We start from the raw sequence: 17,367 nt of genomic DNA, 5'->3' as shown, positions 1-17,367 counted from the left end.
TTGGCTTAAGATCCCCTCTAAAGGGTCTCAAGTTAAATCTGAGGGTTTGTGAGATGATGACTGAGTTCAGAAAGAAAAAAATTAATAATTAAATTAAAAATTCAATAACAATGCATTGTATTTTATAAACTTATTATAGGCTACAGTATGTTTTTTTATGTAAAATCTTTGTCTGGACAATAACGTGTAGCCATAGTAGTAAGATGAATAGAGTTAAAGTACCATATTTACTTCTGAAATGCAGTGAAGTAGAAGTTAAGAAAAGCAGCATTAAAAGAAAAGACTCAAATAAAGCACATGACAGCAGAGTTATCAGGAAAGGGAAGACCTCCACCTCTGTGAACGTCTGAAAGTACCAAATCCATGACTGTTATGTAACCACTAGCGGGCGCCCGAGTGTTTCAACGGAAATGAAACCTGCAGGCTGTGTTGTCTTCTGACATCTCATCGACTTTAACCTCTACTTCCTGGATACTCGTCTGTAAAAAACAGGCTGGTTTTAGCATCATTTGCTTACCAGTTCCCGTTAGCCTGTAACGTTATCATTATATACAGGCGCAGTTTTTCAGCGAGAAATGACCGTTTAACGCCACGAAATTACCGATGATAACGTAAAGAAGGCAGTGAGGCGGTGGGGGCAGAAGTCGAAGACAAAGGTGAGGTAATGAAACTAATGACGGTTGCGTTAGCTTGCTAGCAAAAAGATAAAATCTTTACGACCTACGGGTCTTATTTGAATACATTTTACATGTGCGTTTATGTTTACTTAATGGGTATTTTACAAATTGACCGTGGACCGTTAAAATGTGGCCAACGTCAGACTCAGTTGTCTCTATGTTTTCTTCAGAGCGCCACGTCACTAACCGACGGAGGATTCAACAAAACCCACCCGGAATTTAGTCCCGAGTGTCCGCTTTGGACCAGACATTTGACCGTTATACTGCACCGTCAGCCTTTAACGGTCGGCTGGTTGACATTTTCTTACCGGAGGAGGACCTGTCAGCTAGCGGCTCAAAATGACGGCGTCCAACTGGGGTCTTATCATGAACGTGGTGAACAGCATCGTCGGAGTCAGTGTGCTTACCATGCCCTTCTGCTTCAAACAGGTGGGTCACCTGCGGCTGCACGCGCACCTACGAACGTGCAGGTGCCGCGAAGAAACGTTTCCCTTTATTTAACTATGGTGGAAGAAGTAGTAGCTGTTTAGCTCATTTACGTAGCTTAAAAACAATTACAAATCCAGTATTTAAAAGTTACTAAAAGAATCTTATTTACGGTAATTACTTTCCATATTTGGCTGCATATACGGTTTGGACAAATCAGACTTTACAGGTATAGGGAAATGTTTCTAACAGCATTAATATGAGCATTTGTTTAATTCCATTAATAACACATATCAAGTAGCACACAGGTAGCTATACACACCCTGTGAAGAGTTGATAAAATGTACTGTATATCTGAAAACCCTGGGATGATTTGGTCCAGGTTGTCATACATCAAGTACACATTAATGTGCTCCATGTTGATGTCACAGAAATTATGTATAGTCAGTGGTTATGTGGGGTAGTGTTGGATTTTACAGAAAGCTGTTTCTAATATTTACTTAGACCTTGCAGATGTAAAACGGTTGGGAGTAAAATATTAAAGACACCTTTCAGTATTACACAACATAATTGAAAAAAATTACGACAAATTGTCGAATTAACGTCATGCTAAAGTAACACATTGTATGTCGCAACCTTCAGCTCGATGACAGTGGGTTTCCTTTTTGCCTCGCTGTGTTTTGTGTTATCACTGTGCAAGGACATCAGTGACTGAACACTTTGTCTAACAGGTTGTGACACAAATACCAAGCTTGTTTGAGGCCCCCTGTGTTTGCAAAGCTCTGCTGAACTACCCTTTGGCAAAATACTGTAGTGCAAGGCATTACCCTCCAACCTCGGAGTGGAAAATAGGGCAAAAAAGGAAGAAGAATTCAGAAATTCATTGTGATCACAGTTTGATCTCTGGAAACCACTTGCTGTGAAGCATTTCAGCCCACTTGCTGCCTCACTTCCTCTGTGTGTTTGCTGTGTGTGGTCATGAACCTATGTGTACACAAGTAAACTGTAAACATTTTTTTCCATAAACCTAATATAAACTGGCAATTGTGTTTCCCCTTTGGACTGGTGTTCTAGTTAGTTTTAAAGACTAAATGCAGCAAAGTTAGTTTTGTAGGATCCCAACCAGGATATCAAGCCTCAAGCAAAGTCACCTTGAATACATTATTTGCCTTTATAATTTAATAGAGGACATTACTTTGAATTTTGTATTTTAGTACGACCATATTCCAAGGTAACTCTATGGATAGCTGGATGTGTATGTTCTGTGTTTTAGTGCCTCTCTGTCCTCTTACAGTGTGGCATAGTGCTGGGAACTCTACTGTTGTTCTTCTGCTCGTGGATGACTCACAAGTCTTGCATGTTCCTGGTCCACACAGCAAGCAACACCAAAAGAAGGACCTATGCCGGATTGGGTGAGTTGAAATAGCAATGAGTGACACGATAGACTGTCACGGATAAGCCATCTGTTGTGTTTTGACAGCAACAGCCACCACCCTTTTTAAAATAGAGGAAGAAGTTGGTAGTTAGCAGTAGCAATGATTGCAATCTCACATATGTAGACAGATAAAACTGTGTCAGCATCAGAATCTTCATTTACAGAAAACCTCGTCACTACCCGGAATGATGATAAACAAGAATCGTGCAGATTTAAAGTTTAAGCCACTGCATTGGATGGAGAATAACTAGTGTGTTGGGAACTCCAGATAAGCATAGCCACGGCCGTTTGAGATGTATTGATAGGTATTACTAAAACAGAGACTATTTTTAGGGCACTGCCATCTGTTACTCCACATGTAGTTCACACTGACGTCACTCTCTTCTCTACAGCATTCCATGCTTACGGGAAGCCAGGAAAAACACTGGTGGAGACAAGGCAAGTCTCATTATTAATTCATCACACATATTTAGCTGTGACTTGACTTTCTATAAATAAAAACTAAAACGGATTTATTTCCCAAACTATAGGCTCTAATAATAATTGTGATTCCCCCTGTCCCCTCTCCCCCCCTGCAGTATGATCGGTTTGATGTTGGGTACCTGTATTGCCTTCTACGTCGTGATAGCTGATCTGGGCTCAAATTTCTTCGCTCAGCTCTTAGGTTTACAGGTTTGAGATCAGTATTTGCTATATTAATTTCTCAATCTTTGAACATTCTGAGCACTACCGTATCTCCGCTGCTCTCTTCTGCATTTCCTTTAGAAACAACGTTGTCACACTTATCTTCGACAGGTGACGTTCAGTTTCCGCGTGCTGCTGTTGATCGCTGTGTCTCTGTTCATCGTCCTCCCTCTGAGTCTGCAGAGGAACATGATGTCCTCCATCCAGTCCTTCTCCGCTATGGCTCTCATGTTCTATACCCTCTTCATGTTCACGGTGAGCCCACCAACTCACAGACTACACTCCATACAGTGCATCTGAATAGACTGCAGTGGAAGCACACTTTGGCATTTGCAGTCAAATCTTGGCAATCAAAATGCATGAAGTAGAGCTGCCCTAGTAGAAGATAAAAGACTTGTGGTATGATAGCTATGCAGTTGTACAGCACAGTAAGTCATATGAAGTTTATCATAATGTGCATGAAAGGTGATCATATGAAGTATCAGATCCAAAGCGATCAATTTCTTTTTTTATTCACAGAAATGGAGGACAGTTTTTCTTACAGCATTTTGAATATTAAATTTGTTGATTTTGAAGCCAGTGTGCTCTTAGTTGTCATCTTCTCCTCCAAAGACATGTTACACATTAAAACTACAGACGCATTTATAACTGGTAACATAGTTCATTGATGCTGCTCTCTGTTTAAGCTTGAAACCTGTTTGATTTTCTAAATATTGTTTGGATAAATGTTATTTTGTTGTATTCTGTGTTGATTCTTCCTTATATGCTCCATTGTACAGAACTGTTTCTTCCTTACTGGCACAATATTGTCTTGCTCCTCTTTTTTATAAAGAGCAAATACACACTAATTCACATCAGGCAGAAAACTATTGCTGCACTGCTCTTTATAGGCTGAAACAAAGGCTCTCCCCTGGGAAGGAAGAACTACTTGGAAGTGGCCACTAGAGACATTTTAAGCACTGCAAGTGCAAAGTAAATGGAGGTCAGATGTACTGAATCACAGATTTGTGGTTGTTAGAGTATTATCTTTCTATATTTGCTCATTTGTTGCAAGTTGCAATGTCATATTCAGTTCATATATTTCAGACTTCCTCTAGACTCATATTTATAGCTGGTTTGAGCTGTCATCTATTTTTTTCATTATCAATAGCTTAAATTTACTTTTATTAATTGAATAAGGAAGCCTGTAAAATGTCAGAAATGATGAAAATGTTGATTCAATTTTCCTGGCTTCCTTGATGATGCCTTCAGATAGCTGTTCTGGTCCAACAGAGAGTGCAACACTGCTCCATTGACAGTCCAGCAGCAGTTTTCTGCCTCATGTGATTCATCTCATTTACTCTTTAAATGTACACACACAGTTTGTGTGTGTGTGTGTGTGTTTGTGTCGTTCTGTTTCACTGACCTTTAATGCTGCTTCCACAGACTCCTCACTGCTGTTTGCAGCCTCTCTGTGTCATGTGACTTGTAGTTCCGTAGCATGGTAATAACCTGGAGTATTGGTGTGGTGTGCGTCTGGCTTCAGATCCAGGCCCGGCCCAGTCCAGACCCCTAACCCTCTAACAGTGATGTATCTTCCCTCCCTCCTTTCATCCTATTCCTTTCTGCTCATTGTACCACTTTACCTCTTTCCCTTCCTCTTTTTCCCTTGTGTCCTGCTCCCCCTCACTCTCCTTGATATCCTCCTCTGCACCCTTTCTTTGCTCCCCTCTGTCCCACTGCTGTTTCTGTTGCCGGTGCTGTAGATAGTGTTGTCATCTCTGCGCTACGGCATAATCTCGGGCTCCTGGTTTGAGCGGGTTCACCTGTGGCGCTTCAAGGGCGTCATTCAGTGCCTGCCCATTATCGCCACAACCTTCTGCTGTCACCCGTAAGTAAACCATGGAAACCACCCCCAGAATAACACCACTGTAAGGGCAGTGGCGGGGGGGTGGAGAGTGAAGGAAGCCTGATGTTTTCCCTGCAACTTTACGCTCCTTAACCCCCCCTCCTGCCTACCTGAACCCTCCGCCCACCCCTCTCAATCATTCCCATTTCCACCTTTTTAATTCGGGTTTTGGTCTGAGAAATTTGAGCTCTGTGAGTGTGTCAGTATGTGTGTGTTTTTGGTGGCAGTAGTAATAAGGCAGAGGAGTGCAACAACCTGAAGTGAAAGTTTCATCTTTGCTGCCCTCCCGCCACCGCTCCACACCCAGGATGAGTGTCCTGGGTGTGGGTGTGGGAGGCTGGAGTGTTCTGCTGTCCTTCGGGACTTAAATCAGGTAATTAAAGGAGCGAGATGTTGGAAACACATGCTGATAGAAAACCTGTGGGGTAGTTTGTGACTAGATTACCCTCTCACAAGCCTCTTACTTTTAATCAAATTTATGAATTTACCTTTATTCATTACGTATCGCCTTCATTACTCAACTTTGTCAGCTACAACAGGTTTTTCGTTCAGTATGGGCTTTCTTGTCATGTCTCTTTTTGTTTCCTTTTCTTCATTTTCTCTGGTTTTCTCCCCTCATTCATTACTCTCATTATCTGTCTGTGAGCCGGCAGCATGGGTGCAGCAGTCCCCCCCCCCCCTCCTCATGTTCGTGCTCTTCCCCGACTTGTCTTCATTTGGTTTGGGCCGTAACCTCCCTCCCTCCCCCCCCTCCTTCCCCTCAGATGGTGCTGTCCTCGTTCAAACACGGGCTGCTCAGCGGCTGGTGGCTAGGGCAGGTCAATGTGGTGCGCTGGGAGGGTGTGTTTCGCTGTCTCCCCATCTGTGGCATGGCCTTCGCCTGTCAGTCGTAAGTACTCCTCCTGCCCCTCCACTCGCACGGGACCACGTAATAAAACTAATGTTGAACAAGATGCAAAAACAAAAGAGTCAGATCATGGAAAATCTGAAAGTAGTCCTAAAATCATGTTGTGGGTAGATGCTCAAACTGTCTTAACTCCTGCAGCGTCACAGTAAATTGAGTCTTTCATTGCTGCATGTAGAAATTGAGCAAACGTCACAATTAGTGCATGTGTTCTTGCATCATTCCTTTAAGCCACAGTGGAGGGCTTGGAGTGAGTTTGTCATGTGAAAGAGACACATTTGTGGTGGAGAGGAGGTCGTTGTTGAGAGATTTCTGCTTTCAAAGTGAGGCTGCTTGATTTTGCTAATGTGCCTCTCGCAGTCAGCTTATCTGTTTCTGCCCTGTGGAGAATTAACCCGAGGCTTAAACTTGCTTTTTGTCCAAACTCCTGCTCATGTTTGCTCTGGTGTGATGCAAATAAAACTAAATTTGGCTGTTACAGAAAGCAAACATTTTGTTGCGCCTTGCAGTTGTCAAGAGACTTTTAAATGCCACAAAAACTACAATGAGAATTCACTGAATGAAAAACAGTCAAAAACTGATTACATTTAGGCAAATTCTTGACTGTTAGCTAACAACAAAAGGAGAGTAAAGGCTTTTTAGTGAACTTTCAGTCATTTCCCACTTAACCTTTTTGATCTGAAACTGTGCATAGTACACATGGATGCAGACCCAGCTAGTGTGGCAAATACTGTTCGTACATTGAGGCGATTTGTCACCAGATAGTAAAAAGGTTTTCACTCTAATCTTGACATTCCATTAACTTTCCCCACAGTGACTGCAGAGGTCACACTAATACATGTCACTTCTCACAGCTTAAACAGAGCTTCTCCGTCTCACCGTATTCATTCACTACTCCATTTTCATCCATCTGCATGCTCTGTCACGGCCTTTTTTTGTCCTCTCCTCTACGCTTTGCTGCTTTTGCTCTGGGTTTGCGGTGAGTTGAGCGGGTGAAGGGGAATGTGTGAGCACCTAGCGGGATCCGGGTGTGCGAGGTCTTATCTTTGATTTGAATGCGGCGCTGGGGAAAGATGCAGGGAGCGCTGCGGTGAGGTCATTAGGAGCCAGATGTTTGGGTGGTGGTACTGTAAGGGTTTGTTTGTGTGAGAGAGAGTGAGGTAAGTGGCAGGAGTGGGTGACTGTAGCCTTGAGACTGAAACGAGACTTTAATTAATGTAATCGCACAAAGCCAACATAACATTATGGTATGGCGGGCTCGTTCATTAGCAAGTGAGGTGTGGGCATTTTAGAGGAAGAAGAAAGTGCGCGCTTGTGTGTGTGTTTATGCTTGTGTGTTTTGCGCGTCTGTTCCCACTAGCGCCGCTGAGTGATATTTGGCAGGGCGATTTCTTGGCCTGTGGTCAGGCCGAGCGAGGCGAGCACTGCGTTAGGAGGCAGGCAGCTTAAGCCAAACCACTAATCAACACATTGGACCGCCGCCATCTTACAGACACACACTGATGTATTCACAGGCTGATTAAACAGCTCTCAGCACATTGGATTTTTATTACATTCATGAAATGTGTTTACTTTCAGTTAAAACATTACTTAACATCACCATTATGACGGGATGGGAGCTGGCCCCGTTGTTTTTTGGCTGCACGTTTGAATGGCGAGGAGCAGTTAGCTCATAATAGAGGGACATAAGAAAAACGTGCAGCAAAAATGTCCCTCTGTGATGATCAGCATGCTTTCAACTCAGTTAATGATATTACCTACAGCACACACACTCGCTCTCCCAACACGCATGCCCATTTCCCCCGCGTTCGCTTTGAAGACCTCCGTCATATTTCCTCCATTTAAGGCCAGCGTTAAAGCAAAAACACATTAGCCTCTGAGTCGGGACTATTGACTGACCATTAGATGCTTCAGCTCCCCACTTACAATCTGCCGTTTTATTTAACCTTGGCTATGCGATTTACTGGTTTGCAGATTAAACAAGCGTCAAGAAAACGCACCACGGGACAGTGCTTGCTCATAAAACCAGAGCGTGTGAAAGAGAGACGGGCAAAGAGAGAACGGGAGGCAGAGAAAGTTATGGTTTCTCTTTCTCTGTGTCTCTCTGTTTCTTCCTTTCACATATATATGAGGGAGTGAGAGAGAAAAAGAGGAGGCAAGCACAAAGAGTCTGCCAGGAAAGTTTATAACACTCTAAAACCTGCCAGGCACTCACTGTTATATATAAAGCCTGTAAATTCACTGGGTAATGTGCCGATGGTCCCCTCCACACACAGGACTGAAAATGAAGGCGACACATACCTGGGTTTGGCAGACAGACTCAGGTTCAACCTCAGCCAGCCTTGACTACTGTCACCCATTCTGTGTCACACACATACGCACATACGCACGCTCATATGGAGACAACCACTTCCTACACGCCTCACCCACACTGCCATGATATTACATCAATCCACTGCTGTTTTGAAAATGGTTATTTAAAACATTTGGAAATGAATTGCTAGTTAATAAATATTATATTCATGATATGAAGAAATCCACATGCTGAAAAAGTTGTTGCATTCATGTGCATGTCTGATGTACAGATTCAGAACTTGTAGGATGATGTCTTTTATGTCCGGACTTGCATTGAATCACTTATTGTATGTTGGGAAGTGGCAATCTGCTCTTCATTTCAATCACTTCTCAGATGTTATTGGTCAAAACTGGCTCCGTTGTTTCTTATCAACAATACATTGAAGCCACAGGACATGAAGAGAGACATGCATCATTTGATTAAGTGGCACAAATGGGCTTCCATACAGCCGTAGCCCCCAATAAAGAAACTCACAAAGCAGTTTCCAGCCTCTGGAGTGACAGTTCCCATAGCAAAAGCTTTGTATCTGGTAATCCAGACAGCACATGAAAGCACCACAGCAGCACCCATGCGGTCTTGTGTCATGCAGCATGCAGATTGTGTTGTTGTTGGGCTGCTTGTCTCTCGCAGGCAGGTCCTCCCGACCTACGACAGCCTGGACGAGCCGTCCGTCAAACGCATGAGCACCATCTTCACCTCAGCCCTCAACGTAGTCACCATCTTCTACATCACTGTGAGTGGAACCACACTTCCACGCTCACCAGCCACCGTCATGTACACAGGCTACATTTCTGCATTTGCCACTGCCAGTGCTGTCACATGGAAACTGAGTGATATTACTGGACATGTTTGTCCTGATCCTTTTCACACATCTTCAAATCAATGCCTGAAAAGCTGTGAAGTGCTTTTCTGTCTTGTGCCAGATCCACCAATTTTTATATGTGTATCAGTGGTAAAATTGCTCTTTTATTCTTTTGAATTGGCACCAACAGAGTTTTGAAAGGGGATGTTTCCATCAGACAGCACAGCAGATGTGTTATTCATATGCACCCAAGTTTCATTTAGCAAACAGTGAGGAACCTTGTTCTCCTACATATTCACGTCTCCCTCTTTTCGCTTTCCTCCACCTCTCTCCGAACCAGGTGGGTTTCTTTGGCTACGTCAGTTTCACAGAGAACATTGCGGGCAACGTGCTGATGAACTTCCCGTCCAATTTGGTGACAGAGATGATCCGCGTAGGCTTTATGATGTCTGTGGCCGTGGGATTCCCCATGATGATCCTGCCCTGCCGCCAGGCCATCAACACCATGCTCTTTGAGCAGCAGGTGAGCTTGAATGCTCCTCATAAGCCAGCTGTTCGGGAAAGTTACATCTTCTCTGTTCCACAGTTTGATAATAATAACAATAGAAACATGTTGTTCCATATAAATAGAGCCCCCTGGAAACACCTGCTTTGGAACTCAAATATGACATCATTGTTTTTTTGGTGAAAACAGACCAGTAATACTGACCGTTGACAATATGATGACGAAAAATAAAACAATATTGCGCACAAGCATCGGTGCAGACACAACACTTGAATGAATGTGGCGGAAACACTAAGTCGCACAAGCTGCCCCAGAAACAAAAATTGAATCGTAAATCTGAGATTTGTGACATTTAATTTATTTAATGTTTCCTCTCATCTCTTTTTTCCATCTTGCAGCAGAAGGATGGGACCTTTGCTGCCGGGGGATACATGCCTCCTCTGCGCTTCAAGGCGATCACCCTCTGCATTGTGTTTGGCACCATGCTGGGAGGCATTCTCATCCCCAACGGTATGTCCTGTGTGTGTGTGTGTGAACAATCACGTGTGGATTGAAATGGCATGTGTGTGCATATGTGTACAGCTCGCTGACTGGAGGTCTTTAAGGTGCATGTGTTCCTTTATGTGGGCGGAGTAGCTGGGGAGCTTTACGACGTGTGTGAATGTGACTTTACGAGTCAGTGACTGTCACACTCTAACACAGTCCTTAAATCAGGGCCCTAACTTTTATCTCCTTTTAGACGGGCAGACGGGAAGATAGGGCTATTATTCTCACAGACTCTCTCCCTTCTCTCACACACACACACACACACACACACACACACACACAAATCCATGTACGCACCAATATTGGCTCTCTGTCAGGTTCTTTGAATCTGTTCGTCCCTCTCACAAACCAGAATAGTGGAGATGTAAAGGTTAGCGTGAGTTTATGTTTTATTCATCCTTTTATATGGTCGCTGTTTGTTAAACTTTTCATTGGGTGGACACAGAAACACACATACACACACACACACATACACACGGCGGGTCTGGCTGGCTCTTTGTGTATCTAATCAGACTAATAGACTGAGGAGAAGGGAGGTAAGGACCCTGGGGAGAATGGACTCTAAATCTGAGGGAGACAATATGGTGTCCGTCCTCTGGATGAATGATGGGTTTCCAGGCCCGACGCCCAGCCGGCCCAGTCCACAGGGACAGGGGTGGGGCCAGGGCTCGCTGCTGCCAGTAGCAGGGTTCCATGGATGGGAGCCTGGGCCTGGGCGAGTGCCGGTTATGAATGGCAGAGGCAGATATGAATGGAGATAAAGAGTGTAGATATGGGGAATTGCTTTGAGTTTTTTTAGCAGAAGAGATGTGGAGCAGTGCTCTCAGCGGGACGCAAACCCCTCAGCTCTGGCGGTGTTTGATGCCATGTTTCTCCCAGCGAGCTCTACAGTACTGGTTCCCAACCATTTTTCTAACATACCCCCATATCCCATCAGATGAGCTCAAGTACCTCTTGATCAACACCACCAGGCAGTCTCCAAATGTGTTCATTTCAGTAGATTTTAATGCAGATGTTAAATAACATCACAAACAGTGAATATTGTTCTTTGCATGTACTTGATTGTCAGTGTTTAGGTCAGTTTCTGTTCATACATCCATCACTTTTGTTTAGTTATTTCAACTCTCTGTCCATTACCATTAACAATTTGTGAACAATTTATCCATTAGTTTTAGCTGACTGTGCCCCTGTGAGTGCCCCTGGTTAGACATCACTGCACCGCAGGACCACGAGATAATCCCTGTGTTTTTCTCTCCCTTTCTCTCTTAAGTGGAAACCATTCTGGGTCTGACTGGAGCCACCATGGGCAGCCTCATCTGCTTCATATGCCCTGCTCTCATCTACAGAAAGATCCAAAAGAATGGCATCATCGCTCAGGTAACATAGTCAGAATTAGCACAATCCTTATGATTTGCTCAGTGACAATATGTTTATTCACTGTTTCTGACCTGTTGTGCGTCTCTTTCTTTCTGTTCTGTAGCTGGTGCTTTGGGTGGGTCTGGGCATCCTGCTGGTCAGCACCTTCACCACACTTTCAATTTCATCCAGAAGCCCTGGCATCAAGGTCCAACCTCCCCCCCCTCCAGCACCTGACAAGAACAACCCGCCCCTACCGGACCTCCCTGAACTGCACGGTAAAGATCACAGCATGTGGTAATGGCTGGCAATCATTTATCTACTTGATGGAATGTAGATTAAAGTGGTTTACTAATGATCCGTGGAAACATTTACCTCAACGGGCCGGAGCCAGCATTGTCTGCAGAGTCTGAGAGTGGACAGCAGTCCTACGTGTGATTATTTCATGCAAAAGGCACCGGCAGCAAGGGAGACATGTTTATCTCTTGTTTTATTTTCAAAGTCGCGGACTGCAGCGCCCAAAGACCACAACACAAAGAGAATATGAGGCCATTGCAAAGGGCCAATGAGACTAAAACAGAAGCACAAAGCCACAGCAAAAAAACGGGTTTCTTTCATCTCTGTGAGAAGAAAAGATGGAGACAGACAGAGGGACTGATAGACAGACAGCCAGGGTGAGGAGATAACCTCTTGATAATATCTGAGAGCAGCTCTGAGTGCTTGACATTGATGGAGCGAGAGTGATGCCCTTCAAACTCGAGTAATTTCTCTCCACCCCTCTACCTCTGTTTCATTTCTCCTGCCATCCCCTCCCCCCCAAAACACATTGTCTACACTCCCGTCTCCCCCCCATATCTCCTGTGGCAGCTATAAAATGCCTGCAAGCTCTGGCTTTATAAAGGGAAGAGGGTGATATGGGTTTGGGGAGGGGAGAGGGGTGCAGACGAAACAAATGGAGATGAGATGGAGAGGAATCTTCTCATTTTTGAGGTGACAGGAGGGGCTTTTACTTTCACTTCCACTCTTTACCCTTCAGTAGCATCCTTTTCCAACCTGCTCACCGACTCCACCAAAGTTTTTCTTTCACCATCTTCTTTCCGCCTGTTAGTCTGAACTGTTATTTGATTGTACTGCTTTCTTTCCTAATATTGTCACTCCAGGTGAAACCCCCGACCTCCACACCTGTTTCCTGTTTGTCACTTTCAATTTGAATTCATCTCCGTCTCCCTCATTCATTATACTGCACCAAATGTCTCTGTATTGCCATTGTCAGTATTTGCTGCCACCTAGTGGATCCACTCATTGGATATAGTCAGTGAAATCAATTACGGCTGAGTGTATCTGTACAAACAGTTTATGGGAGATATGTCGAGGTATTCATTTATTTTAATGCTAGCAGTTAATGTGTGTAATAAACATAACTGTACAAGAAAATAAAGGGGCCAGTGGTAAATAGTAATACAGTCATTTTACTTTGCTCAGACAAGAGAAAATAGTGGAATAAATGAGGTGTCAAATTTATGGTTTCTTAATTTAGTCACAGTAATTCGTCTCATGCTTTCCAGACTAACTGTATATACTGGCTGTGTGAAGGAAACGCAGCAAGGGCAAATAAAAAGCTCACCAGCAGCAGTACTTAACAACAGTAAAAAATATCTGAGCGTGAAAACTTTATTTTAATGGTTGTATAAATCTTTTACCGAGTCATTTTGCTATCTAACTTGTTCGTAGAGGTGACGTTCAGTCGCAGTCGTCTGTGTTGTAATGAATTGTGTTCTGTGTGTTTTCATGTAGACAGTCCTGCAAACAAGAGGCCAGTGGAGATAGATAAACCTGATCTTCCAGCTGTGGAGGTGTTAAAACCTGTAGAGAGGGCTGAGCCCCCCCAGATTAAAGGACCAGTGGAACTACCTGCGAGGAAGAAGGAGGAAGAGGTGCAGTTGGACCGCCCTGATGCTGGTAAGCAAACTGAAACAGGACTCGAATCTTAACCAGTTGTCTGCTGAACTGTATAGAATCAGTGATGTTTTGTCTGTTTACCCAGGTGTCGCAGTGCCAGAGGGGGAGGCCCATCGCCACGAACCGCCCATCCCTCATGACGAGGTCAAGGTAGACACAAGAAAAAACAACGCAGAGCTGGAGGAGGACAAGAAGCAACCCGTTCCTCCTGCAGGAGGAGGACAGGAAGAACCCAAACGAGATGAAGAGCGAGGGCACGCCGTGGAAGCCGAGAGGGCTGAAGAGAAACCAAAACCCGCAGAGGCTGTTGTGAGGAAAGAGGAGCTGGATTTGGGTGGAGGGGAAGTCCTGTCCAATGAGGTGGTAGAGAAGCCGGTGGCAGACGCAGTTCCCCCACCAAAGAAAGTTGAGAAGCTCGATCCTGTGAAAGAGCCTCTTGCGGGGAATGTAGCTGCAGTGGAAAGTCAGGCTGCGGCAGAGAAAGTCGATAATGTGGCCAAAGCTCCAGATGCTGCAGGGAAACGTGAGTGTTGCTCTTCTAGTATAACTGCAGTTTAAGGTAGCTGGGAGAAAAAACTGTTTGCTTTGGAAAATGCAACACTGACCTGGTGATAACTTCTGATCCTTCAGCTCCACTTCCCGAAGGAGAGCATCATGCTGCAGCAGATGAGGCTCCAGCTGCAGACAGCAAAGACGCAGCTGATGAGAAGTTGGACGGTAAGTGGAGGAGAAAGGGTTTATTGACATGAGTCAGTGGTCTCAGGTCACTTTTGTGCCAACATTCAGTGATCATACAGCAAGAATTTCATGTAGAAGAGGCGGGAGTACCAGCTTTTCCACTGACAGTAGCCTCAGCTTTATGAGGATGGTGTACAAGCCTGTGAAATACAATGGTGCTTTGACAGTAAGACCCAGCACATGACTGTTTCCTCTTTATCCCCATGTGGGGGGGAAATCACCAGTGCACTGTTGGTGTGCACTGTTCAGAAAACTCTACAAGTCATTCTTAAAAATGTGGGAACAGAAATACAAAAGATTGAGGCAGGTTGCAGGAAAGAGGGCACAAAAAACACAGCGAACATAACGCTTCATCACAAACAATTGTAATGAATTTGCAGTGTGTCCGCTGCATGCTGTTTATGCCCCTGGCTCTCTTTCCACCTCTCAGTTTGCCTGTTTCGCTTGTTGTTCCTATTCCTGACGACACGAATGGTGTCAAAGACAGCAGAGCTATTCAGATCCACTTCTTTCTCCTACTTCTTGATCTGGCTTGATACACCACACAGTCATTTTTGGCTTTTGTTGACTTTTTTGTTCTGTTTACTTTTGCCCTCTCTGTCCTCCATCTTTACCCCCCTTTTTTCTTTCTTTCTCTGCCGGACTCCTATCACAGTGATAAAAAAGCTGGTTGCAGGTATGAATTCCCTCTTGCTTCTTCTCTTTACCCCGGTCTGTCGCTCTGTCATTCACTCAGTGGGCCATTTATCTATTAAGTTAATAAATATTTACAAATACATACAGTATATATATTAATTTGTGTTTTTGTCATATAACTGAATAATGTGCCAGTGTAGAATCCACCCACTCACCTTGTCCCCTAACATAGTTTGTGTATGTCTACAGCTGCCCTGTACTGCCCATTCCAGTTTATGTTTAAGGCCACAACCTAGAGATGTGTGTTTGAATGGATCACCAAACAGCACTAAGCCATAGTGGTATATTATCAATTTCCCTTCCCCTCTCACATAGAGAACTGGCCCAACAACAGCCTAACTATGCTTCTTGACTAATGCAGTGTTGTCAGAGCAGGTTGTGACCTAATTTAATTCACTGTCTCTATCATGCAGAGGGCCAGTTCAACCATGCAGTTCTACTGCAGGTGATCAAGGAGCAGCAAGTGCAACAGAAGAGACTTCTTGACCAGCAGGCGAAACTACTGGCTGTCATAGAAGAGCAACACAAGGAAATCCACCAGCAACAACAACCTGCGGGTGTGTATACATATAATGTTTTGCAGATGTTGCACTTGGTGTGGGCATTCAATTTAAGAAAAAGTGACAAAGTGTTTATAACTTTAAGGGGCTGCTGCTGAAGGCGAGGCAGAGAAAGGCATCCAGGAACACTTGGAGGTGATGGAAGGTGGAGCAGCAAAGCCCAAAGAGTCTGGCCTGGCGTCAGAGCTGAAGCAGCCAGAGGTAGCTGGAGCTCCACAGGGTGGAGTAGCTGAGCCTCACGCCGTGGCCCAGAATCAAGCTCAGGCTGTGGACAAGGGCGCTGAGGTTGGGGCTCAAAAAGTACCCGTTCAGGTGCCTTACAAGGAGGATGTCGATCCTGCAGCTGGAGGAGGATCCCATAAGCAGAGCGAGCTGGGAGCGAGAGGAGTGCCACTGGGAAAGAAGAGAGTCGATGATGGTCAGCCTGTACATCAAAACAATCAGGCAGCTCAACTTACAGATGAAGAAAGAAGCCTGGATAAGGAAAAAGAGAAAATTGAAAATCTAAAAAGAGAAGAGCTGAAGAGAGAGGATCAGGCAAGACTGGAAAAACAAAGGGTTGAGAGGGAGAAACTGGAAAGCCTGGCCAAAGAACACGAGTTACAAGTAGAGAGAGAAAGGATAGAGAAAGAAGTGCAGGCAAGGTTAGAAAAAGAACTGGAAAGAGAGAGAATAAAGAAGCTGGCCATAGAACAGGAGCTGGAGAAAGAGAGAGCGGCCAAAGAGAAACTTGCACAGGAGAAAGCTGCTAAAGAGAGACTTCAGCAGGAGATCCAGAAAGCAGACAATGAAATACTTGAGAGAGCGAGGAAAGAGATGATTGTGGAGGAGGCCGAGGATAGGCTGGCCCACCTGGAGCGAGCTGCAGCAGCCAGAAATGCTGGAAAAGCTGCACAGGGGGCTGAGAGAGAAGACGGTGAAGCTTTGAAGACAGGAGGACGAGACCTCAAAGAGGAGGCTGCTACTCCGGTGGACCCCAGAGAAGGTGTGGAAGAAGGGGCCGAGGCTCACCCCCAGGGCTCCCACGAGAGGGTCAGGGACCAGGGAGACATGGATCTAAGGCGGAGGCGCAGGGCACTGGGACCAAGAGAGGCTGGAGGGCCTCCACAGGAGACCAGGGGTGTGCCGGGGCTGGAGCCCCTGCTGGAGCTGGGGGGCTCAGACCTACACGCGGCCCTGGAGGAGCAGCTACTGGCCAGGGCAATGGTGCACTCACGGCAGATTAAGCAGGTCTCAGAGGATGAAGGAGCGAAATAACACACATCAGACACGCACAGATTCTCATTCACTCATGTATCAGACTGTGGACCACAATATCGTTGCCTTACATTCTTTTTTGCCTTCAGAAATGTTATACAGACTAAGAGGAACATTTTCTCTCTCTGTGTACTCTGGAAATAACCCAAAGTCTTATTAAAGAGCAAAGTGTATGTAAATATTAACTTATTTTTTTCTGTAGGGGGAGCATTTTGAAGAGGTAACTGTTGAAATGTAAATAAAACTATGCAAATGTCACTCTGTGGAGCATTTAGAGAGGAAGAATATACAGTATTAATGTTTGTACTTGAATCACCCTTGTTCCTCCTTAGGAGAGTCTGCCTCTGCAGGATCTGTGCTTCACTGACTCCTGTGCTGTTTTTGTGTTCAACATTTCAGTCAGTTTGTGTTCATCTGTTACTTTGACCTGTAAATATTGTAAATGTGTGGTGCGATCAAAGTTGAAGGTTCCTTTGAACCTACATTTAACACACGCCAGATGTAATGTGTGTTCACACGCCCTAAGTGTTGTTTCATTCTACTTTCAAATGAAAGTAACTGAACACAACCTCATGCTG

At 44.7% G+C, this 17,367-nt stretch overlaps 1 protein-coding gene across 4 annotated transcripts; it reads left to right on the top strand.

Moving 5' to 3' along the window:
• Positions 1-446: 446 nt before the first annotated feature.
• slc38a10 (solute carrier family 38 member 10) lies at positions 447-17,166 on the top strand. Of its 4 annotated transcripts, none has more exons than XM_070990037.1 (19): positions 447-656; positions 848-1,106; positions 2,398-2,515; positions 2,931-2,976; positions 3,117-3,210; positions 3,334-3,477; positions 4,968-5,092; positions 5,875-5,999; positions 9,001-9,103; positions 9,513-9,695; positions 10,076-10,187; positions 11,494-11,600; positions 11,704-11,857; positions 13,374-13,538; positions 13,624-14,061; positions 14,169-14,255; positions 14,932-14,952; positions 15,386-15,529; positions 15,618-17,166. In XM_070990037.1, the coding sequence occupies exons 8-19, from the start codon at positions 5,875-5,877 to the stop codon at positions 16,787-16,789; spliced, it is 2,811 nt and encodes a 936-aa protein (XP_070846138.1). In that variant the 5' UTR covers positions 447-656; positions 848-1,106; positions 2,398-2,515; positions 2,931-2,976; positions 3,117-3,210; positions 3,334-3,477; positions 4,968-5,092; the 3' UTR covers positions 16,790-17,166. The 4 variants fall into 4 exon arrangements, with proteins under 4 accessions (XP_070846138.1, XP_070846139.1, XP_070846136.1 ...); XM_070990038.1 differs by having other exon boundaries at positions 447-661; XM_070990035.1 differs by lacking the exon at positions 5,875-5,999.
• The last annotated feature ends 201 nt before the right edge of the window (positions 17,167-17,367 follow it).

The sequence above is a fragment of the Chaetodon trifascialis genome, chromosome 21 (genome assembly GCF_039877785.1).
Source record: "Chaetodon trifascialis isolate fChaTrf1 chromosome 21, fChaTrf1.hap1, whole genome shotgun sequence".
NCBI classification, from domain to species: Eukaryota; Metazoa; Chordata; class Actinopteri; order Chaetodontiformes; family Chaetodontidae; genus Chaetodon; species Chaetodon trifascialis.
Note: the sequence above shows the minus strand (reverse complement) of the source record. Positions and strands in the feature narration are given on the sequence as shown.

What these genes read in the sequence shown, in the direction of transcription:
- slc38a10 (XM_070990035.1), top strand. Translation starts at nt 1,017, where the DNA reads ATGACGGCGTCCAACTGGGGTCTTATCATGAACGTGGTGAACAGCATC. An exon ending in TGCCCTTCTGCTTCAAACAG is followed by an intron (nt 1,107 to 2,397) that starts GTGGGTCACCTG and finishes GTCCTCTTACAG; the next exon opens with TGTGGCATAGTGCTGGGAAC. An exon ending in CCATGCTCTTTGAGCAGCAG is followed by an intron (nt 9,696 to 10,075) that starts GTGAGCTTGAAT and finishes TCCATCTTGCAG; the next exon opens with CAGAAGGATGGGACCTTTGC.